General features: G+C 37.9%; 1 protein-coding gene across 1 annotated transcript in view; it reads left to right on the forward strand.

The window, feature by feature from the left end:
• Positions 1-481: 481 nt before the first annotated feature.
• Positions 482-25,310, forward strand: part of cngk (cyclic nucleotide-gated potassium channel) — a 64,344-nt gene continuing 39,515 nt past the window's right edge. The window contains exons 1-2 of the mRNA XM_081390435.1: positions 482-570; positions 842-967. Coding sequence (XP_081246561.1) covers positions 842-967 — 126 coding nt within the window. The 5' untranslated portion in view covers positions 482-570. The remainder of the gene's footprint in view (positions 571-841; positions 968-25,310) is intronic.

A 25,310-nucleotide genomic window follows, 5' to 3' on the forward strand; every position in this document is an offset into this window, starting at 1 on the left:
CAAAGTTTCCGGGATTACTAGAAAATTCCAGGCCGGTGTTTTGGGGCTGGTTGGATCTGCAGGACAGCTACTAAACTAACCAAAGTGAAGTCTTGATTTTCTTATGCCATTGATTTTGATCAGAACGATCAGGCTTGAAGATAATAAATTCAGTAGTATTTATATTAATTTCAAAGAAAATTTTCAGGAGAAAAAAAGTTGCTTTAATATTTGTGAAAGATGCTATACAAATAAATTAGAATTATTAATAATTATTTAAAATTAGCAGTAGTATATATTCCAGATATTATTTTAATTATTTGTAGATTACAACATAAATTACAATTATTACGTTTTAAATATTTAATGTTTAACGTTTAAAACAAATGTATAACATCACTCTCACTATTTCTCTATATAAATAAATCCTAAATAATAAAAATATATATTTTGTGTATTTTTGCATTCTTCGGGTGCACTCCCGCGTGTCGTGTGACGTAAGCGCTGACGTTCATCCAACTTCCAACGGATTCAAATCAACGGAAACTACCGATCGAAATGTGAAGACTCGACGACCTTCAAGCGTACAATGTAAGTAAAGTTAATAAAATGAATAAATTTTAGCATAACAGTAATATTCAAATACGTTTATGTTGTTTTTACTTGATTCGGAAAAGTTTTAAGTGGTCACTTGGTTTGAATTCCGTAACGAATCAGAAAACTGAACTGACTGTCGACTAAGTTATAACGTTAGACAGCGATCGCTTTTTCTCATCTTACTGCTCTAAAGTGATATCTGCATTAGTGTAGTTTAAGTTACTCTTATGGTGTGTCAGAGATTAAAGCTCAGATCTTGTTACAGATGTACGCACCCAAGGAGCTGGAGGATGAGGAGTCTGTTTATTCTCCAAAGCAGCGAAATGTTCGTGTGTGGGACGCGTTTATCTCCTTTACATGCCTGGCAACAGTAACAGTGGCTCTGTATGAGGTAAGATGTTTTCATCAGGCCTTAGTATGTTAGTTTGAGACAATTCTTGGAGGGTGTAGTGAAAAGGTAATGCGTTTCATGTAACATTAGTTAATCAGGGGCGTCAATTGGGTAACGTTATGGCAGGGTAACTTAAGTTATTTTCTGCCTGTCTTGTCAGATCAATGCCAGTAAGTTACCGGTAATATGTTTTTTCTTGCAGGATTAACAGATATTACTACGTCTAACATATAATTTGTTTTGTTAAATGAAACTGAAAAGTTAAGTAAATTAAAGCGAATATGGTTGTTACATTCGTGTCATGTGAGTTCAACGGCGCTGTCTATTTACAAGGTGATTTTGCAGCGTTTTGGTATTGTAGCCAATCACAGGGATTTCTGTTGAAAATAATAACCAATCAGAGGCGTTTAGTGACCGGTTGTGAGAATCTGCTCAGTATCTCCAAAGTACTTATAACGTTACCTTACCGATACCAATTTTTTTTTTTAAACTGAGTTTTATACATTTATACAAAGCTGAACAAATTAGCTTTCCATTGATGTATGGTTTGTTAGGATAGGGCACTATTTGACTGAGATACAATTATCTCGAAAATATCTAACTATCTGAAAATCTGGAACCTGAGAGTGCAAAAAATCGAAACATTAAGAAAAAAGCCTTTAAAGTTTTCCATTTATGTTCATGATTTTTCTGCATTCACTCACAAAAACAAATGTTTTATATATTTATATATAATTTACAAAATATCTTCTTGGAACATGATCTTTACTTAATAACCTAATGATTTTTGGCATAAAGAAAAATCGATAATTTTGACCCATACAATGTATTGTTGGCTATTGCCACAAATATACCCGTGCCACATGTGACTGGTTTTGTGATCCAGGGTCACATATTGACAAGAAGTGAACGTTACATTGCAACAGCAGCGCCCAGCAGTAGCGCTACGCTTCCGCCATTCTGGGGTGAAAGCGACTCGGCAGTCCACTAGCTTCTCGTTATCGCTATGGCAATATCAGCTGCTTTGTTAAAAAAAAAAAAAGGCTGAAATCCAACACAGAATAACGTACACTCACTAGACTAGTGATCATCAAATCCTTTTAACAGTTTATTTGACAGACTTTATGTTTAAGTCTACCACTTTTTTTTCACAAAACCTTTGCTCTCTATAAACCATGTCAGTTTGGGTTGAAATTCCTTGAAGTTTGTGTATTAGCATTATAAACACTGAATTAATACCAACATATGAAATTAAATTAATGACATACATCAGAAAAATGAGGAATGTTGAACAATAAATAACAGGAACTAACAGCTTGACAGTAAACTGTTTTTGCAGTATGTCTTATATCAATGTCCGTTAAAGCAAGACTATGTAAAAAAAAAAAAAAAAAAGCCAATTATGGGATACCAGACACAGCGATGCATCATGTTCTGTAAGATCCAGGGGATTTAAACATACATATATTTCTGACCTAGTGGAGTAATAGTAACTAATAATAGTAATAGTAAATGTGTTGCACAAAATGGAAATACTCAATAAAGCAGGCTAAAAAAAGGACCTACTGAATGGTTGGATTCCACAACTGATAACATAAAACACATAGGCTATAAGACAATAGAGAATGTTAGAGAACAAAAGAAAATGTACTGTAGGTGTCACAAAATTGACTGATGACTTAATTTTGCATTCTTTTATTCCACTTGCACTTCTCTTTCGTTGTCATTCTGTCTGTTTCTGTGTATCTGTGCTGTTGTCCAGTTGGCATTTTCACTCCAAAATGGCGGCCGGGCTACCGAAGCGCCACTTAGTGGCTGTTACCAAAAAAGCATCAGAGTTTCGCCTCTTGCCTTCTATACTACTCTTTGGTATCTCTCAAAACGCTGAATGAGTTTATATTTAGCACAATTACAAGTTATGCACACTCACAAGTCCTCATCAGTGTTTCCCACACATAGACTAATTTGTGGCGGTGCGCCACAGAATCAACACCGGCCGCCACATATTTTTTTAACGCTGTTTAAAACACACAGCGTATTCGTTCAGCTGCATTTCCTTTCCCTGCATCTCGAACACACACACACACAGCCCCTCCAGGTGTGTTACCTCCAGGTTATTGTTTTTGTTGTTTTTGACCCATGTATCCTTGAATTGTAATAAATAAGGTTATGACACCCAACATTTTAGACACCAGTGAAATTTAACAATTCTCTATTCCAATTTCAATACCAAAGCAGAAACTACTAATATAAATTTCAAAGATTATTAAAAAACAAGTAAACAGTCATTAATAATAAAAAAAGAACAAATAATTAAACTACAAGCAATAACACAAATAAATAAATAAATAAATACAATGGAACAAAGATACAAATGAAATAACCAGTGCTTTAAGGTTTTTCTGGTAGGTCTAACAGTAGCAGTAATCAAATGTAAAATAACACTGCATATAATCTTCACTGTACAAATTAAATTTACAAAAACATTATTCAGTGAAGAGCAGTAAGCGAGTTCTTTGTCTTTTGTAGTTAGATTAACATTAAGAACACAGACAACAGCAGGAATATAAGCACATGTGTTCTTTCTCTGCTGTTTACTTAAAGGGCACCTATTATGCCCAGTGTTTCCCCTATAAATTTTTCCAGCAGCGGTGCTGTTACGTGCCGGAGGTTGTTACCAAGCCGCTCGCGGTGGGTCCGGGGGCATGCACCCCCGGAAGATTTTGTTTTTTAATAACCCCTTAAACCATGACTTCTGGCAAGTTTTGTGGATAGAAATGGACATTTTGAGACATACATTTTGAGGCTCAAATGTAAGAAAGGGGCACTATGTAAAAAAATTAAATTATATATATATATATATATATATATATATATATATATATATATGTATATGTGCGATTAATTCATTATTTTTTTAATCGATTCCCAGCCGTAATATATATATATATATATATATATATATATATATATATATATATATATATATATATATATATATATATATATACAGTGCTATGCATAAGTTTAGACACCCATGCTAAAGTTGACTAAAAAGAGGAATAAAAAATCTTTTGGAAATTGAACTTAATGCCTTAATTTGAAAAATTAGGAAAAATCCAACCTTTAAGGACACCAATTTTCTTTGTGAATGAATAATGTATCGTAAATAAATAAATGTTCTTCCTTAAAATACAGGGTGCATAAGTTTGGACACCCCTATGTTAAATTCCCATAGAGGCAGGCAGATTTTTATTTTTAAAGGCCAGTTACTTCATGGATCCAGGATACTATGCATCCTGATAAAGTTCCCTTGGCCTTTGGAATTAAAATAGCCCCACATCATCACATAGCCTTCACCATACCTAGAGTTTGGCATGGGGTACTTTCCATAAGATCATCTCTCAATGCAAATCAAACCAGCTATTAGGCTAACTGAAATAAAACCATGCCAATCTCTAGGTATGGTGAAGGCTATGTGATGATGTGGGGCTATTTTAATTCCAAAGGCCAAGGGAACTTTATCAGGATGCATAGTATCCTGGATCCATGAAGTAACTGGCCTTTAAAAATAAAAATCTGCCTGCCTCTATGGGAATTTAACATAGGGGTGTCCAGACTTATGCACTCTGTATTTTAAGGAAGAACATTTATTTATTTACGATACATTATTCATTCACAAAGAAAATTGGTGTCCTTAAAGGTTGGATTTTTCCTCATTTTTTAAATTAAGGCATTAAGTTCAATTTCCAAAAGATCATTTTTTATTCCTCTTTTTAGTCAACTTTAGTATGGGTGTCTAAATTTATGCATAGCACTATATATATATATATATATTACGGCTGGGAATCGATTAAAAAAATAATGAATTAATCGCACAATTTGCTGTGATTAATCGCAATTAATTGCATTTCCTCCAAACTTGTAATCATCAATATTTAAATGTAGAATCACTAATTAAATCAAACACACAAAAAAGGGGGAAAAAAGAAAAATGTCCACACAAATTGGACAGAAAATAGCCCTATATTAAAATATAAAACATCAATATATTATTCTTCATTCAGTTCTATGCAACATACTCAAATTTAACATATTTATTTTTTGACTAATTATCAAAATAAAGTATAGTCATACAAAGCTCTTATTACCAGAGTATGTGATCAGAGAAGGTAATTTTACCATGCATGGCTATACCAGCTCAGCAAACAGAAGTCTACTACTGAGAAATTTCACGTTATTTGAGCATACTTTGCTTTTCCAGTGCATGATCGGTACATGATTGGAGCATTTGGGCCGTTAACCACAGAGCAGAACGCGCATCGCAAACACGGAGTGGAACATTGAGCAGAGAGCGCAGTGCGCCGACACACACTCACACACACGGAGCCGAGAGCGCGGCGCAAACACGGAGCGGAAAAGACTCGCACGTGAAGTAACTAAAACAAGCTGCGCGAGAATGAAACCTTAACGCCGAACACGGAGGGGCGGGACGGCATATTTTCCATAGACAGTAAAAAAATGGACACAGCGACCCCATAGACTTCAACGGAGAAAAGTTCGTACCGCTTTCTCCTTTGCACAAGCGCTTGCTCGCTCTCCCGTGGCATCTGTCGTTGCTATGCCAACCATGAACTGAGGCGCGCCTGAAAACCTTTTGATCTGTCCATGCTGAAAACTTGCGCGCCGCGTCGCTTTTATTATGAGCGCGCTTGCCGCGCGCCCACATTTGAAATATCTGCATGTGAACGTGAATGTGAACGGCCCCTTTTATGGCAACGTGTGTAAGTGAATGTCGTGATATTATTGATCATGTGAAGATTTTGCAGCGGTGCTTAATACGCTGCGCCGCTGCTTAATACATTGTAGGGGAAACACTGATGCCCCTTTTTAGAAGATGTAATATTGGTCTTGGGTGTCCCCAGAATGTATTTGTGAAGTTTCAGCACAAAATACCCCACAGTTAATTTATTATAACTATTTGAAAATGTCATTTTTGGGGCCTGTTTTAAAAAGAGCTGTTTTGTGTGTACCACTTTAAATGTAAATGAGCTGCATATCCCCGCCCTGCTGCTGGACCTAGATGATGAAGAGACTCCGGCACAGAATAAACACAAATGAGAATGGACTAAACGTCTCGGAATGGTTATTTGATACATTTATGTACTTAAAAAGTTTTAATCGCGTCCCCTTTGCCATTATGGATGTGCAACACACACACACACACACACACACACACACACACACACAAACTGTGATAACGTTCGCGCAATTTTTTGAAACTACACACACACACACTACTGTGATAACGTTTGCTAAGTACAAACGATTTATTTATTTATTTCTTAAGGGGAGGGAGATAGACGTTTATATAGCCTACTGTCTATGGAGATAGAGCAGACCTTAATTTATTTACATTTGTAAATGCTGCAAAAAAAATGCCTACGTGACATAAAACTGTCTGACGTTGTTTGTTGAGACATCCTATGACGACGACAATAAATAGCTTTAGACGCATTTGTTGTTGAACTGGCTGACATCGATTGAAATGACTATTTGCTCAAAAATCATAAAATACACTTACTTTTTCTGGAGGTGACGTTGGATCGCGAACTGTAGGCAACGATCCACACTTGAGGATTAACTTTGACCCTCGTTCACTAAACAGTCAGTCAGAAAATGAATCTCGTATTTAGGAAGTTTAAGTGGTGCCTTTTCTTCATAAATAAAATCCATCCGCTGCGTTTTCAGTGGCTCTGATGTCAGTGAAGACTAGTATGTCCATTCTTACATCCCACAACAGAACACCTACACTTCTTAGGAGACATTACCGGCTGTCGTTGAAACAATGGAGGATGCAGATCACCGAGGGCGGGGTCTATGCCAAAACCAGATGTCAATCAAATCTCGCTGGTGGGGCTTAGCTCAATTCTACGTCACACTGAGGAAAATCTAGAACAGGGTGTTCTGAGACAGTGCTTATGATTTATTGAGATAGTAAAAAAACTACTGGGTGGATTTTTATCATTCTAGGGTGGTTTTGCTCACACACTGCCAACACACATTTATGTTCAAACACCATGTAAAAGTGAATTTTGCATAATAGGTGCCCTTTAAGCCATAACCAACTATGTTTACTTGGAGACTGGCGGACATTTGGAGATAAATTTGTGTGAATTTGTCCGTTTAATGGAATTCATTTTATTATTTGCACGCATAGACTGTAAAAAATATGGACAAAGCGTCTGTGACGTCACCCATAGACTTTCTGAAGAACGGTTTTGAAGCCGTTTATGGGGGGTATGGGTGGCGCCATCTTGGAAAATCTTGGGAAATCCTAACCCCGCCCACCTTCTGGCCAATCCATATATGGGTAAAGGACGCAGCGCGCGTCACTCAGCTCGCTCTGCTACTGCGGTTATCTCTGTATATTTTAGGCAACGAAATATGTTGTAAAACACCATACTAACTAGGGATGTCCCGATCCGATCACGTGATCAGAAATCGGGCCCGATCACGTGGTTTCAGATTTGATCGGAATCGGACGTTACCTCCCGATCAGGACTCGGATATATATGTATATATATTCTCATTATTTTTTAACACATCTATAGTTATGCGGTGACACAGAGTTACGCCGGTTTCACACTGCACGCGTTAGCAGAGCGTAAGCAGCGCAGGAGCAGTGCGTATGGTGAGCAGGACCTGCACACGCGCGTTTTGCTTTCACACTGGCAGCGTTTGTCACGCGCGGCTGAACCGCGGGTACAGACAGAGTACTCCATAATGGATAAGTTGGCATTGCTTTATTTCGTTTTCAAATACATTTAAGAGAAAAGACTTGTCAAGAAGCTTATTTTATTAATAATTTCATTTATATAACTTTTGGTTCATCTTTGTTTTTATTGTTCTGGCAACAAGTTTGTTTTGGACAGTTGTTTTCTTTTTAAATTGCTGTTGGTCATTTGATCGCCTGTTTAAAACACAATAGATATCATCAATGCACTTTTTGGATAAAACTGCGGTGTATTTTGGCCATGATCAATGCATTGTCACTTTAATTCAGCGTAAGCGGCGCAGCAAAAATAGACTCGGTGCCGAAACTATCGCGGCACTGCTGCTTCTGCTCTGCTCCTGCTACACGCCGCCTCTGCGTGTGAATGCTCTAATCTGTTAACATGGGCGCCGAAAAAAATACGCGCTGCACGCTCTGCTAACACGTGCAGTGTGAAACTGGCGAGTGCAGTTCCTAAAAGCACATTACTGGCTTTGCAAACACTGTGGCACTTTTATTTTTTTATTTGTTTACATGCCTGCTGGGTATTTTAAGTTGAGGTGCTATTTGTTTACACTTTTTTTATATTTACTGTTGCAAAAGTGAAGAATTTATGTTATTTATTACTTGATTGTTCAAGCTACCTCACAGAAGTGCTCTGTTTGTTAACAGAGTTGTTGAATGTTAAAATAAGGTGAATCCATCCTGGATCTGTTTTCCGCTCTTCTTTATTCTTTTTTTATGTATTATAGAAGTATCGGATCGGGACTCGGTATCGGTAGATACTCAAAATCAAATGACTCGGACTCGAGGGCAAAAAAACCTGATCGGGACATCCCTAATACTTTTCGTTTTCATTTAAAGAAATCTTAAACATTATAGCCACACAAATGTGGTTCAGGCAACGCGTATTTATTATATTCACTGCATATAACGTTTGCCTATTTATAACAAAACGAAATATAAAACACAAACCTGCCTCTTTTCGTTTTAAATATAATATAAAAATATTAAACATTTTAATATGGTCCAGGCAATATGTGCATTTGTACTGAACAACAGATTAGAGCTGCTCGATTATGGAAAAAATCATAATCGCGATTATTTTGGTCAGTATTGAAATCACGATTATGTAACACGATTATTTCACATGACTTTGGGAACGTGTTGCATTTATTAAAAAGACACGGTAACACTTTACAATAATGTTAATTAGTTACCATTAGTTAATGTATTAACTAACATGAACTAACAATGAGAAATACATTTGTTACAGTATTTATTAATATTTTTTAATGTTAGTTAATAAAAATACAGCTGTAGGCTACATTGTTTGTTCATGTTAGTTCACAGTGCATTGACTAATGTTAACAAATACAACCTTTCATTTTAATAACGTATTAGTAAATGGTGAAATTAATATTAACTAAGATTAATAAATGCTGTAGAAGTATTGTTCATTATTAGTTAATGTTAACTAAGGAAGTTAACTAATGCTAATTAATTAACCTTATGGTAAAGTGTTACCAAAGACACCTTTCAACAATTCTTAAAAAATCGAAATTTGAACATTGATTGTATTTTTTTTAACTATTAAAATAAATAATATAACAGATAATACTTCAATGAGTATTTTAATAATTCCCGCAGGTCTACTTATAATGCGGGAAATTGCCCCACAAACATTGATTCACTTTAGTATGTAGATTGTATGAGTAGCCTAAATGAATCCACACAGATTATAAAATCAAATCAATCATTTTAAAACTTTTTCCAAGACGCAATTTCACAAACCGTGAAACCGTGTTCAGCGGTGCTGCGTCTTCTCTCTCTCCGTCTCTCTAAATGGGTTGGACAAGGCAAGCGTCGAAACTACACTCTCGCTTTTAGGAGCCGGGATATGGCGGAATTGTCACTTGCACAATCGGGCCAGTATTGCATCGTAACAACAGTTTTTAATTTTCACTTCTTTTTAAGTCTTATCAGTTTAAACATTCAAGCATCGGGAGGGGAGGATGGACGGATGTGGGCGTGCGCGCGTCATTCAGAACACAAGACAAAATTAGAGCGTTCTTTCAAAACAGAATATAGCAAAATAATCGTTTTTACTCAATTGTACTATTTTGGTGATCGTTGGGAGCCAAAATCGAAATCGAAATTCAATTAATTGCACAGCCCTACAACAGATGCTGCAGTAAACAACATTACAGATCATCTTCGTTGAAAAATTTAAAATGACAAAACTCAACCCAGTCTCTTTTTGTTAAATTTCAGTTTTATCAATATTAGCTATTATAAAAGTATAAGTAAAAGGTACAATAAGATATACAAATAAAGCAAACAATTCAGTCAAACATACAAAGTCAGTGCTCTAGTCTAACCATACAACGGTAAAGTTAAATAGCTTATAAAGTTATGAAACTTCCCCTCAGCCAAAACGATTGGCCGGGGAACAAATTATAGATTCACGAGACCAAAAATCGCCCGTTAGATATACACAAGACGAATTATATCTCATATTTAACCACTACAGAGACGCCAGAGTCAGCGGCAAACGTCAGAACGACTAGCCGAGGAAAGGCTGTCCCAGGCGGGGTACATGAGCGCCGAGTGCCCGGTCATCGCTGGATCTCACAACTTGGATACAATTTTCATAAATCTTTATAAATAAACCACAGATTTGAGCTTTAAACAACTACATTCTCGCCTGAAAAACTCTTAAAACTACATTTCATGATTCAAAAACAGTAGTATTATATTTCAACTGTGTTAAAAAATGGCGCTTCTTATGTTGTCATTCTCCGTGGCGCTGCCTTATCAGCTGTCAATCAAGCTGTCAATCAAAGTTAACCACGCCCTTATTTGTCATACATTTTATATCTAAATACGATCTAAACTAACGAGTTAGAAAAAAATTCACCCCCCTCACAGTTGTCAGGCACTCGGAACCTATCGAAAAATACAATAAAAGTCCATGGGACCAACCTGTAAAAACATGAATTTATGCTGTGAAAACGGACATTTTAACATGGGGTCTATGGACATTTGCTCCCTTTTGGGACCTTCCCCTAGCGGATTTTCGATGTATTGCAGTTTTTCGCACTTCCGGGTAGGCTTCATTTTTCAGATTAGAATGTTGCCGCTTGTTTGCACGCTGTCTGAGACGCGCAGCTGTGCACACTTCGGGTTTGTGCGCACACATGATTTCTCACACAGCGCACGCGAGTTCTCTTGCTCTTCAAAGCTTAAATTGCCAAGTAGGGCTGGGCGATATGGGCAAAAAAAAATATCACGATAATTTTTTTATATCAGTCGATATCGATAATTATCACGATAAAAGTCAAATCTTTATTTCTTCACTAAAGGCATATTTTTGCTTCTAAGTAAAAGTTGTAGAAACCAGAGCGTTAACTGTGGTTTTAAACTACTCTTTATTGTCAGAACATGACAAACACAAATCTGAGGTAGAACATTCAAACATTTGTCATTTTTCCTTAACAAAATAAATATATTTATTGGACAATTTCTTAGTTTCTGCATGTGCTAATTTTTTTTTTGTTGGTAAAATGTAATATTCTGACTGTTTGAGTTTTATTAAACTTAACTATTGGTCATCCAGTATCATGCATTTAGATCATGACAACCACAGATGAAACCAGGCATTGCCTGTAGCACCTCACTATCATGGCAAAGTGTAACTTTATGGTTTCTATGGTATTTGTATGAAAAACAGTAGCCTAAATACATTATTAAATACTGTAATTATATTCCATTAGTCCTTTAATACATTGTCTACATTAATAATGTAATACAATTCAATATGTATATCCCAGATTTCATGGTGCAGTTGATATTACTAGGCTAATGTTACGTTACAGTAAATCCATGGTAAATGATGGGAATTTGTAGACGGAAAAGTCTTCTGACTGTATCGCTGCACACAGTGTTTCTCCTGTTTGTCAGCGCTGTTTCATCTGCCTTTAAACTGGTTTAAATCACGGAGACATTTGTGTTCTTCGCTGAACTCAAGCGCTTCTCACTGGATTTCGTGACCGAGACCGATCAGAGTAAACACATCTGCTCTAGTGAGCTCGCGCTGCCGTTTGGACTTTGAGCCGAGCGGATAAATGGTCCGTGTGGCACGCGGTTCAAATGAGTTTCGTTCCGCTTTTGGCGCATAAATATTATCGAACATTTATCGACCTCTTGATATCGTTTTATCGAGAAAAATTATATTGCGATAATTATCGGTATCGTTTTATCGCCCAGCCCTATTGGCAAGGCTTAAAAAAAGCATGCAAATGATAAACTTTCGTAACATGCATCGGGACAGTGACGTGACAGTTCATTCAACTGTCCAAAATGTCTTTCAAGCTGAAAGCCGCACCTGCATCCGCCATATTTAGCACTGAATGAATGACAGGGTCCCTGCTGTAACATCGCGTTAGGTACAGTAAATAAGAGGATGACATCTAGTGGAGAAGACTAGTAATAAGATTAACATAAATCAGATTTTATGTTCAATGATTGCAGAAATAAATAGGGAAAAAGGTCGATTTGTGGCTTTTGAGAATCGATATTGAATCAACCACATTTTAAAGAACGATTAATCAAAAAAAAAATTGTTTTTGCCCAGCTCTAGCGGAGAGACGATTTTTTCACTAGATGAGTTTGCACTGAACTGACTGACAGCTTCAGTGATTATGAAACACTCTTTACTCGCTGTGTAATTTCATTCACATTTTGAATCACATTTTTGTTTTCATGAGACTTTGTGACTTTTCCTAATGACAAAATGACATATTTAATAAATAAAAATATTTTTTTTTTTAGATAAATCTTAAAAAAATAGTGCTTGCTGATAGGGCTGTGTATTGGCAAGAATCTGGCGATACGATACGTATCACGATACATGGGTCACGATTCAATATATTGCAATATATTTCGATACTGTGCATAAGGCGATATATTGGGATTTTTTAAAAGTAAAATATATTAAAAATATTAAAAAAAAAGACATGATGTGCATAAAAGTCAAAGAAGTTTACTTTAGGTAAACAATTCAGTACACAGAAAATCAAACTGCCAGTTTGGGCTTGTGGTTTACAGGTTCTTAGTGAGCAAATGTTTATATGCTCAAGCAGGCCATAATAAAAGAAAATGGGTACATAGCCCCTGTCACAATACAAAACAACAACGTGAACTGGACGAAAATGAATGAAAGTGGATGAAAGTGAACAAAATAAATGTGTCATATTGAAATCAAGTTTTATGTGATAAAAGATTTTAAAAGAACTGGACGCGCGAATGAGGCGAACCGCGCCGCACTAAACGTCTCGTGCCGCAGGACCTCCAGACGCGCGTAAACGCTTCTTTGCATTGACTTAACATTGCAATCACTCGCGCCAGATGCTCTCTTCGCGCGTTTGATGTGAACGATGCACGCGATTACATTTTAGACAAGCTTTGTTTCCAAATGCACCAAGCAAAGATATCCTTTCAGTTGTATAAACTTTTATAAAACCAGCCAATATAATCACAATAAACACATCTTAAATGAAATATTTAACATATAGGCTATATAACAACTGCACAACGTCTAATTTGTAAACAAAATGATTTACGCACTAAATCCAGCATAAACTCCGGCACAATTTGCATATGTTTAAACTCTCAAGACAGACGTCACATCCCGAACCTCACAGCAATTGGCTGCCGACTGCGTTTTTCGCTTGATATTTGTATAAAGGAACTGCCCAACTTTTTGACGCTCTCGGTCGCTCTCAACGCTTTCTCCGGTCCGCTGTCAATCCTAAAATGTCCAGTGGACACGCACCGTTATAGGCGAGCCTGGCGAGGACACTAGTGGTGCGTCTCAGCATAGCTATCTAGTGGTAGGGATTTAAACAACATAAACGTGAACCACTGTCTTACGGTCTTACCATGAATATTTTTGGACGTTAAAAAAAAAAAAAAAAAAAAAAAAATCGATATTGCGTCTTTGAAAATCGATACAGTATTGCAAAATAATATATCGCGATACTCAAGTGTATCGATTTTTTCTTACACCCCTACTTGCTGATCACTATTCTGCTGGCTATAGTTGTAATTTGATTGTTCAATTTTAAAATAGATTTTTTTGTTTTTCTTATGCATCAGAGAAACAAGTGCGCCGCCATCTTTAGAATATTGTCTTTGAACTTCCGTTTTAGCTGTCACTCTGTATTAGGGGTGTCCATGGTTAACCGGTTAACCGATTAACCGTTAAAAATTGCGTAACCGAGTGAAACATTTTGCTCGGTTAATTTAGTTGTAATACATTTTTGCACCACCAGAGACCGCTAGACCAGTTTTCTAATATGAAGCAAAAGAAAGAAAGAAAGCGCGCGTCCGAGAGTGAAGGCTGTGCGCGAGCCAGAAACAAACATAGTATCCGCGCTACTGATCGCAGCACAATAATATCTGTCTGCAGAGCCACAGCTTTACCCCAGCAGTTACCCGCGCATGCGTTTACCGTTACATTAACCCATACATTTTGTATTATGCATTTCCTAAACATGTACTTGCTAATCAAACACTTTATATGAACAAACTACTAATCAATAAAACACAATCGGTCTTCCGACCTTTTACTGTGTTGATATGCGCGAGGGAGAGAGAGCAATACAGCGCTCGTGTTGTTTGAGGGCGGTGAGAGTGCGCGCGCGCGCGGCCTGGGCTCTCTCACTGCTTGTTCTTATGAGCCCTGTCCGCTGATCTTAATAATTAGTTGTTACGACGACTTATTTGTTCCCTCGTTTTAATAAATCGTGGACACGTTGAACTAATTCCCTCCCTCATTTTGATTAAACGAATTACAACGTGGCCAAAAAACAGACTTTGATATTATTAATTAGTAGAGATGCACCGATTGATCGGCTGGTGACCGGAATTGGCCGATTTTCACGTGATCGGCCATGACCGGCGACCGGCCGGTCAGTCTGACATGTGCCGATTTTATGCCGGTCAAATGCACTCGGGCGCCGCATGATTAACCTTTTGAGCGGTACCGTCTCATATATGGTATTTTTATTTTTTATGTGCTCCTGCCCTGAGTAATGTTACGGTGCCACATTTAGGATGTTCAGTGACGTCGCATAACTGCCAGATTCAAACTGTGCTCTCGCGCGTTGGTTGGCGTGAGCCAGAGTCGGACGCGTTCAGCGCTGTCATATATCACAACTAAGCAGTGTTTTCAACCTCATAATGTTTATTTTAGGTTTCAGATATTTAAATACACATAAGCACGAGTAAAACAATACATTTGGAGTTTGTAAAATACACACTGATGTCTGTGGAAGCAGCAATAACAATCTATTCAAATATAATTTGCCGACATGTGTTATTCATATCAGACAAACATAGTGAAAGTAACTTAACTATAAAGTTTACTCTATTCTTCTCAGTTCACCAGCCACTTTCTTGCATTTATTTCGGGAGAAACTGATGAATTCACGTGCTGTAAATCCGACTGACATGACAACATTGCGGCGCCCATCTCATGTTATAGATCAAGATTATTTATAAAGGTTTTTAAACGACCAAACACACTCACTTACACGTATTTGAGAATCGGAATAACAGATAGGCTGATTGATGACATGGTAAGCAAGTTTGTGAATATTTTGAATAAAAAAAGGAAAAGCGGAATAAAAGCGACACATCTGTCATACAGTATTATTGTGGCTGCGGTGTATCGCGTGAGGCGTCGCTATGGAAACATTAAAGGGAACGTTCGCCTCGAATGAAAAAACTCACTCTGGGGGTGGGGGTGTCAGTTAGAATATTTTAAACTTACGCGTGAAAGGGTTAAAGAAAAGATCGAAAATAAATATTTGTGTGTGCTGTAAAGTGGTTAGAATTTTTTTTAATCGGAATCGGCTAAAATCGGTATCGGCAGGTCAAACTCAATGAAAAATCGGAAATCGGAATCGGCCTAGAAAATTGTAATCGGTGCATCTCTATTAATTAGTGAATGCTAAAGACCTATTTTTTGGGAATTGGTGAATATTCAGGTGAATTATTTCGTGGCCACGAATTAATAATTATTAAACTGTTTTTCTCACTAGTGAAAATAGCTCTTCAGTGAAGGCCGACTATTCTCGTACATCTTTTTATTACTTTTTTTTTTTCGTGTGTGTGTGAATTGGTGAATATTCAGGTGAATTGTTTCGTGGCCACGAATTAATATTACCTCAGCACGTTTTACAAGACCCTTCTCGATCGCAGCGGCAACGAGCACTTTGATCACTTAAAAAACAAAATATTTCAGCGCTAGATCGCCTAAAAAAAAACGAACGAAATGAATGCTCTGCTAGTTAACTGGAGATGTGTTTTTTTATTTGTATTGGTAACGTTATTCATCCCGCGAGATGTTTCAAAAGTGGTGGGGACAATATCGACCTTAGAAAATAGTGGTGCTGGGGACATTCCCACCCGCAAATTACGCCTATCTCGGGGTTGCGGCGCGCACACTGTGGTTAACCGAGTATTAACCGCTAAGGGCCTCGGTTAACGGTTAATGAAAAACTTGAAAACGTGCAGCCCTACTCTGTATATTCCTATGGCATTGCTGTCCAGGAGTAATTAGCTCTTGAAGTGGATTTACTTAATATAAAGTTAACAAAAGTTAACGAAAGTTATCATGAGGATTGTAATGTTTAACCCTCTGGAGTCTGAGGTGTTTTCTGGGCACTGGAGGTGTTCTGACATGCTCTGACATTTGTGCTTTTTTCAGTTATTTATAAACATGTTAATGGCAAAGGTGTAAATTCACTCTATATAGCACAAACAGGGCTACCAAAATATGTGATCACCATGCATGTATATTTTTTTATTTTTAAGAGAATAATGCTTATGCGTGGTTATTGAAAAAATTTAAAATTAAAGTTGCTGAAAGAAGACCTCAAAACTCATAATAAATATGCATGAATAAGACTTTTGAGAAATGGATGTTCTTCCTTCGAGTTCTGGCTTCAAAATTATGTGAAAATAGTCTTGCTTTATCGTTCAGATAAAACAATACATTGATTTAAATTGATGTAAAACAGGTTTTGCTTGGAAAGCCATTATGCGAGTGGGCGTGAACGAGTAGTGGTTTACAACTTGGAATACAAAATGTCCCACCCATTATGCATAATGACTCTGCATAATTAGCCATTCATTCAGGTGTGACTCTGACTGACTGAGCCACAATGCAAGGACAAAAAATTTGAAGACGACTTATATTGACCATTTAAGATTTTGCTTACATCTATCTTGTAAATAGGTTTTGCTATTTTATTAAAAAGGTTACAATTACAACAATAATTAAAATTTCAACAATATTTGAAGTGTACTCTTTCTTTGTAAAAAAAAAAAAGATTATAGGCCTACATTTTAGGCCTATCTATGTATTCATTAGTTTGAATATAGCCAAAATTGGAACAGCTAACATCTTAGTTGATGACTTCATTTTATATATATATATATATATATATATATATATATATATATATATAAAAATTGCTAAACAAAAGCTTATTTGATATATATATTCAGTATATTCTACAGTAAAAACTGTACTCAAATCTAGTCAACAAAATGTTGTCTTTCATATTTCGCCTGACTGTAACGTTGTTTTTATGAAGTATTAGGGCATATAAATGTTAATTTGCAGTTTAATACGTATTGCTTATAATACAAATAGCCTACATTTTATTTCAACATATTTCAGTCGATTTTTACTCATCTCAGTATAGTAATACAGTTTGCTAAAACATCATCATTCATTCACACACGCGATTTAAATTTAAACTGTCTTTTTGCGAGCTGTGGTAAACAGCGCGCATCTCTGCCGTTCATTCATCAAAAACAGAAACCCGATTCACGTGAGAAGAAAAAAAACTTACAGTATTCCTCAGCTCGCTCCTCGATATACCCGCACTTCTGAGGTAGGCTACTTTTTTCATCAAAAGCTTATGTGGCAGTATATTCTACAGTAAAAACTGTACTCAAATCTAGTCAACAAAATGTTGTCTTTCATATTTCGCCTGACTGTAACGTTGTTTTTATGAAATATTAGGGCATATAAAATTGCAGTTTAATACGTATTGCTACGTACAAATACGTACAAATAGCCTACATTTTATTTCAACATATTTCAGTCGATTTTTACTCATAGTAATACAGTTTGCTAAAACATCCTCATTCATTCACACACGCGATTTAAATTTAAACTGTCTTTTTGCGAGCTGTGGTAAACAGCGCGCATCTCTGCCGTTCATTCATCAAAAACAGAAACCCGATTCACGTGAGAAGAAAAAAAAACTTACAGTATTCCTCAGCTCGCTCCTCGATATACCCGCACTTCTGAGGTACTTTTTTCATTATTGTTATTGCTCACAGCGCTGCTGAGACGGTGTTAAAGTAATGATCTGAATAAACTGATATGTGGGCGTTCACAGGTTTGCTTGGATTGCCTCATTCATTTGCGTTTGAATAGTGCGCGCTCTCCGTGGGCGGAGTCACATTACATTTGAATTAGCTCTAATGAGGTCGACTGGAATCGCTCTCTTTTAATACAGATTTCACAACATGAGAATATTTGTTTTTTATATAAATTACTTCATTTAAGAGAAGAGAATTCAAGCTTCATGCCTGTATGTCTGTTTGACTGAGTATTCGCTGAGTTATTGTTCATTTTCGGACGCGTTTCAGAATGGACGACACTGGCAGATAGAAGGCAGAACTCGCATCACGTTTATTTTTCTTTATTTGGCAAAAAGCACAACACTTTGTTTTTATTGTGAGTATACACAAAAATAATACACATTTAACAGAATCGATTGATGTATGAAACTTGTTTTGTAAAATCAAAGTCAAAAGAGTATTTTGGGTCTCAATTCAACTCATAAGGAAAAAAGCGAGCAGATCACGCCGGCGTGATCTCCGACCTCTGAGGGTTAAACCAGATGTCTTAAAGGAGAACTTGGTAGCTTTTTTAACTTAATAAAACTGTCTAGAAATCATTTGGATGGTTAAACAACCTGTTCTGGTGATATTGGTGACTTTCCCCGCTCCCCCCAGCGTTCCCAGGCGGAAAACCAACCTTGCAACTTGTTCACTACCGTCCCGGCAAGATAGAAATTGGAAGTCTCGTGAGAAGCGAAAGCGAGAACGAGAACGAGCGCGAAACACAAATCGCTTTACGGCAATTCGACATAAACACACACACATGTATGATGTATTACCAGATTACCCACCTCGATAGACATAGCTCCACGCGATACAGTTGGCTTGCTCCGATCAAAACAAACGCACATGAGCAGCGGTAGAGAAGGGGAGGAGGCCGCCGCAAGTGAGTTTTTTACGACTGTGTTGTGAAATATACGCCCCACCACAGCTGTAGGGGGAGCTCGTGGGGAAAACATGCGACAACAAAAGGGAAAATCAGCGAAGAAGTGACTAGAGTTCGCTAGAGTTGCCGAGTTCTCCTTTAACAAATGTCAGTCGACCGGGAAGATTTTATGAAGAGCCGTTCATTCATAAATACGCAAGATCGCTGTGAAAATAAAACCGAAAGTCAAAAGACAACGAGCGCAGCGCTGAAAAGGGGCGGGGCTACATAAGGTCTATATGAACCCCCACCTGGAGGGCAAAACTGGGGCATCAACCTAAAACCATGAACATTCAAGAAAACCAGCATGTTCACTTTGCTTGGTTTTAGAGATGCACGTTGACATGTAACTACACTGCCTGATGTGCTGAAAAGTCTTTCAGAGGGTGTGCTAGTGGCAGGCACACTAAGATACTTTTCCGCCAGCTTGATTAAAGGCAGGGTAGGTAGGATTTTTCTAAAAAAAAACACATTCCAAATTTGTTTAAACTGTCTTTATATACCAATACAAAATTAAAATGTAAGTACTCTGAAAAAGAGAGTATAAAAATCGAGTGTCTCTAGACCTCTCACGACTGTTGTAAACACAGCTAATTATTTCCATTCACTCCACCCCTTCCCTTCTGGGCTCCTTCCAAAGCCAAGTCCCCAAAACACATGAACGCGCGACGCCAAACGCTCAGGCTCAGCTGGAAGACGCATTTATTTACCTGAGACGAGTGGAGAGGAAGGAGCACAGTGCATGCAGTGACATCATGTCAGAATCACATGTAATAAAATACCTAACTTTATCACTATAAATATAAACAAATAAGATTTCTTTTAGTACTCACTATCAAGCTAGCATATCGATACTGGTAAAGTTTAAAATATACTTTGTTTGATTCGGTAACAAGCTATATTTATAGGTAACGAGCTATATTTATAAGGCAAAGCTAAAATCAGGTTGCATTGATACACGTTTTTCCATTACCATTAGTTACACTGTGATGAAGGTGAATTTCGTGTAAGATTCATAACTTATACTGTGTTTTGCATGTAAGAGTTTCCATGATGAAAACATTGTTGACTCTAATGAGGACTACACTCCGGAGACAAGTACCGCTTCATCGGTTCGGGGACAGGTCCGGGGTCGAGGGCGAAGCAGAGGAGGTCGTTCAAGAGTGCGGGCAACCAGGGTCCGAGGAAGTAGTTTTTGCCTTGTTTGCCTTCGCTGACTGCATATGCAGGTGCTTTTAATTTTTAATGCTCTTTCTCTGCCATAATTTTACTCTTCGTAGGTTCCGCGCCTCTCAAATCAAACGGGTGCGCACGCATATGGGCAGATCTAGCAACAGGGGTGGTAGCCATGGTTGCGAGAGTGAGTGACAGACTTCGCCCAAACCAATCAATTGTTTCGCCCCGAATGGAAATAATGAGCTGTGTTTATTGCAGATGAAAAGGTCTACAGTCACTCGATTTTTATACTCTCTTTTTCAGTGCACTTACATTTTAATTATGTATTGGTATATAAAGACAGTTTAAACAAATTTGAAATTTTTTTTTTTATAAAAATCCTACCCACTAGGGCTGAACAATATTCTGTTTTAACATCGACATCGCGATGTGTGAATGAGCGATAGTCACATCGCCGGAACATGCGATGTGAAGGGTAGTAGCACACAGTAAACACGAGTCAAAATCAGTCAAAATTAGCTATTTGGGACCATTTCGTCTACAAAAAGGAGGATGTTGACCAAAAAGAGGTACTTTGCTGGAGTGTTATAAAGTTGTGGATGGTTGTGTTTTTTTAAAAAGTCTTTTATTTTTCGTGTTCGCATTTATGAGGAAAAAACAATGTTAGCCTACGTGACAGTTCTCAATTACGGACGCGACCGTTATGAAAGCGGCACTAAAAGACTGCTTTAAAACTTTCACAGAGACCTCAAACAGAAAGCACAAAGCCTTTCATTAAACCGAATTTCGTTTTGTATTAATTGTATCTTAATTTGAATCAGTGTTTCATTATCCAATTTCCTGGAACTACAATATTGCAGGAGCAGTACGCGCTTTAGTCAGGGTCCGAAATTAACTTTTTGGCTCACCTGCCACGGGGACTGGTAGATGAAAAAATCCACCAGCCAAGCATATTTTTTACCGGCCAAAATAATAAACAGCCCTTTTTTTTGTCACATTCATTTCAGTACTTTTAATTGAGATAATAAGGTAGGCATATTATGTTGAATACAAACATAAAACATTGTCCAGAGCAAAATTTGAAATGCATAATAAATAAAATAATAATAATAATAAATATATATATATATATATTGATCAAAATGAGAGAAATATATGAAATATTACTATCATTCGGGTGAAATCATTTTTTTTTTTGTCAGTTTTTTTTCCTGACTCATGTGGAAGGGAAGGCAGAACGTACTCGGCTAAGTTACTTACGTAACCTCGGTTCCCTGAGAGATAAGGGAACGAGTATTGCGTTGCAAACGCTATGAGAAAACTAATTTTATCGAGAAAAGAACGGCCATGCATGGTGTGTAAAGCAGAAGCAGCCTGGCCAGCGGCAGAGTATGCACGATCCGCGAGTGCTGAAGACGTTCTGCACGGCTTTGATGAGCAGGACACAAATGGGCGGCGACCGCTTCTTCCAGTGGCGGGAGCTTCACATATCCTTTTTCCTCAGCGTGTCAAAAAGTGTCGCGCGCGCGGCCGGGGCTCACTCACTCACGCGCTCTCTCTCTCTCTGCTTGTTCTTAGGAGGCAGAAGAGCGCGTGCGCGCTGACAATTTTATTATTTTGGTATGAACATTCACCCGCCACTGTGGCGGATAGCCTTTTGAGATATACTCGCCAAACGGAAAAATCTACCCGCATTTGGCGCTTGGTGGGTGTTAATTTCGGACCCTGGCTATAGTGCTTTCACATATACTGCGTTTGTAGTTTGTAGGTTAAAGGTGGTATCAGCGATTTCAGGCCCAAACATAAATGATCACATTCATCTAATATTTCGCTAGCTGCACGCCCCATAAGCATGCTGTCAAAAAAACGCGTCTCTCTAGGTAGCCTAGGCTCTGAGATCTGCACACAAAAACAGCTGTTTTCAGTCTTTTTGGCCAAATAATCAAAACCCAAACAAATAGTGTTCCAACCAATCACCGACAGGGGCGGGTGTTGTAAGGTTTTCGTGTGCAGCCGTCATAGGCAGCCGTGCACGAGCGCAAAACCTCACAACACCCGCCCCTGTTCCAACCATGATTGGTTGGAACACTATTTATTTTGGTTTTGAGTGATGTTGATACCAACTGTTTTTGTGTGCAGATCTCAGAGCCTAGGCTACCTAGAGAGACGCGTTTTTTTGACAGCATGCTTATGGGGCGGGCAGCTAGCGAAATATTAGATGAATGTGATCATTTATGTTTGGGCCTGAAATCGCTGATACCACCTTTAACTGATCCGCGGCTGTACCAGAAACACATAGGCCTACTCACTATTTTTTTATTTCAAATCCAGAAGTTATCAGCAATTTTTATTTAACTCTACATGAACGCGTCACTGCATCAGCACCGAAAACATAGAGAGAGAGAGAGAGAGAGAGAGAGAGAGAGATTTTGGAATTCTAATTTTGGAATAAAATATTAAGTGGCCTTTTTGTCACTTGTAATGAAGCTGGCTTATTAGTGAAATTATTAATATCATGGAATGGTAATTATTGACTTTAGCCTGGATTGATGGCTCGCAATATCGCAATATATATCGTTGGGAAAAAAATATCGCAATGTAATTTTTTTTCCAATATCGTGCAGCCCTACTACCCACCCTACCTTTTAGTGGGGAAAATGTAACTTATGAATTCCCACCATGCCAAAGGGTCCTGCTCACTGTGGATTTTGGGGATCAGAATGTAGCTGTTAAATTCTGCTTCAATGATTGCATGGTCATGGGATTCAGAGGGAGATGCAGATGTGACTGAGGTCTGTAAGAGGCTTCCTGAAGACTTATTCATCCTCTTTGTACTTGTGGCTGTGGCACTTTGACTCAGCATCTGCTGATGAAGAGATGTCAACAGCAGGTTGTGCTTCCTAGAAAAAAATAATAATTAGGAAAATAATTATTAATGAAGTATGGAGGCACTAATGAGCTCAAATCATTCTTGCCATTTAAAATATTCTTACCTTCTGAATTGCCTTCATTTCTGATATTACCCTTGAACTAATTTCTGCCAGTGTTTCCTTAGAAACGTAGTCTTTTTTTGAACCTTGGATCTAAAAAAGTGTCAATGTTCAAGAGAGTTGGGTTGCGGGATCCTCATATTTTGCCTCCATGTAGCCCAGCACTTTGGTTTTAATTGAGCGTGTCAGCTCTGTGTCTTCCTCATCAGCAGCAAGTGTTTGTGTTTTCAGTAAGTGAAGAACTGGCAGTTGATAGGAAATGCTCACGTAGTCTTCACCAGACAAAGCATCTGTAAACTCTTGAAGTGGCTTCAATGCCTTGTTTACTGACTCAAGGACCTCAATGTCCTGCCAGGATGGAACCAAATGTCATGTACTCCGATTCTCAGAGAGAACTTGTGACAGAACTGCTGTTCCAGTATCCTTTCCATCATTTGTTGCTTAGTGCCCCATCGTGTTGGGCACTCTGTGATCAGACCATGTTCTGGCAGGTTAAGTTCTCTCTGTGCTTTCTTCAGTGCTTCTTTCGCTCTCCAGCTATGGGAAAAATGTGCCACTAGCTTTTTGCACATTACTAGAGCACGACTGATGCGTGTCACCTTTAACAGCATTTTCTGAATAAATAGAAAGAAAAATGTTTCAATTGTTTCAATTAACAAATGATATTTTCATAAAATTAGTTTTTTTTATAAATAAATATTATGAATATTACATCTATAATTTAACTTATATATAATGCTTTATTAATTTAAATATCAACACTAGAAGATGTGTGACAGTATATACAATAAAACATGTTTAAAGAAATATTATTACATGTTGAAATAACTAATTAAAAATACTGAAATAAAAACGTAACACTTACCAATGGCAAGGTGCAGTCTGTGCCCGAAGCACTGTAGTCGGGGCCAACCATTTATTTCCGTAGCTTTGATTATATTAGTTGCGTTGTCCGTGGTAAAACACACTAGAGCGCCTCATTCAAATTCCAACCAGACAAAGCCTCTCGCAGTCCCAGCGCTATGTTTTCTCCACTGAGCTCACTGGGGAAATATGCTGTCTGTAAGCACAGACTTCTTATTTTAAAGTCTTTGTCAATAAAATGAACCGTTAAACTAATGTATGGCTCTGTTGTCCTACTGGACCAGAGGTCCGTTGTACACGCAAAATGTTTGACATCTCTCAGTTCCAACATGACACGGTCGCGAGTATGCTCGTACATTTGGGGGATAGCAGTGTGTGAAAAATAGGGCCGAGAGGGAATGTTGTACTGTTTGTCTATGGTATTCATCAGGTGCACAAAGCCTGGTTTCCCGACTGTGGCGATCGGAATCATATCCTTTGCCAGTTAGCGTGTAATGGCCTCTTTTGTCTCTCTATGACGGCGGGAACTTGCAGGATATGGTGTTAGGCTTTCAAAGCTTGATGCTATGGATTGTTGTTTGGGTTCATGATTGAAGATTTTTCTGCCGAGAATAACTGATACAAATTGTTGTGCTTTGTTTGAGGTGACTGTAAAGATTTGTAGTGTTTCCCCTTTGCGTTCTCGAGATGTTTTACATAAAACTTCAGTCTGCTTGTGGTCATCTTTTTTAAAACCAAAATACTGCCATATCTTTGAGGTGCTTCTTCATTTTGGCACTAAATCGTCAGCAGCAGCTGCGGGTGCCTCTGGCTGGCTCATCTCAGTGTTTCCCACACATAGACCATTTTGTGGCGGTGCGCCACAGAATCAACACCGGCACATATTGCGTTTCGTAATAATAAAAAAAAATTTTACGCTATTTAAAACACGCACCGTATTCATTCAGCTGCATTTCCTTTCCCTGCTCTCACTCCGTCTCTCTGTCACTCACAAGCGATTTTTTTGTCTCGCCAAAGCCTTATTTGATCGGTGAGTGATGTAGATGACTGCTGCGCTTGCGATATGGCGCAAATTACGGAAAGAACGAGCAGAGAGAGAGGCCCGGTCGCGCGCGCTCGTCT

Source organism: Scardinius erythrophthalmus (genome assembly GCF_964197995.2).
Source record: "Scardinius erythrophthalmus genome assembly, chromosome: 17".
In the NCBI taxonomy this organism is placed as follows: Eukaryota; Metazoa; Chordata; class Actinopteri; order Cypriniformes; family Leuciscidae; genus Scardinius; species Scardinius erythrophthalmus.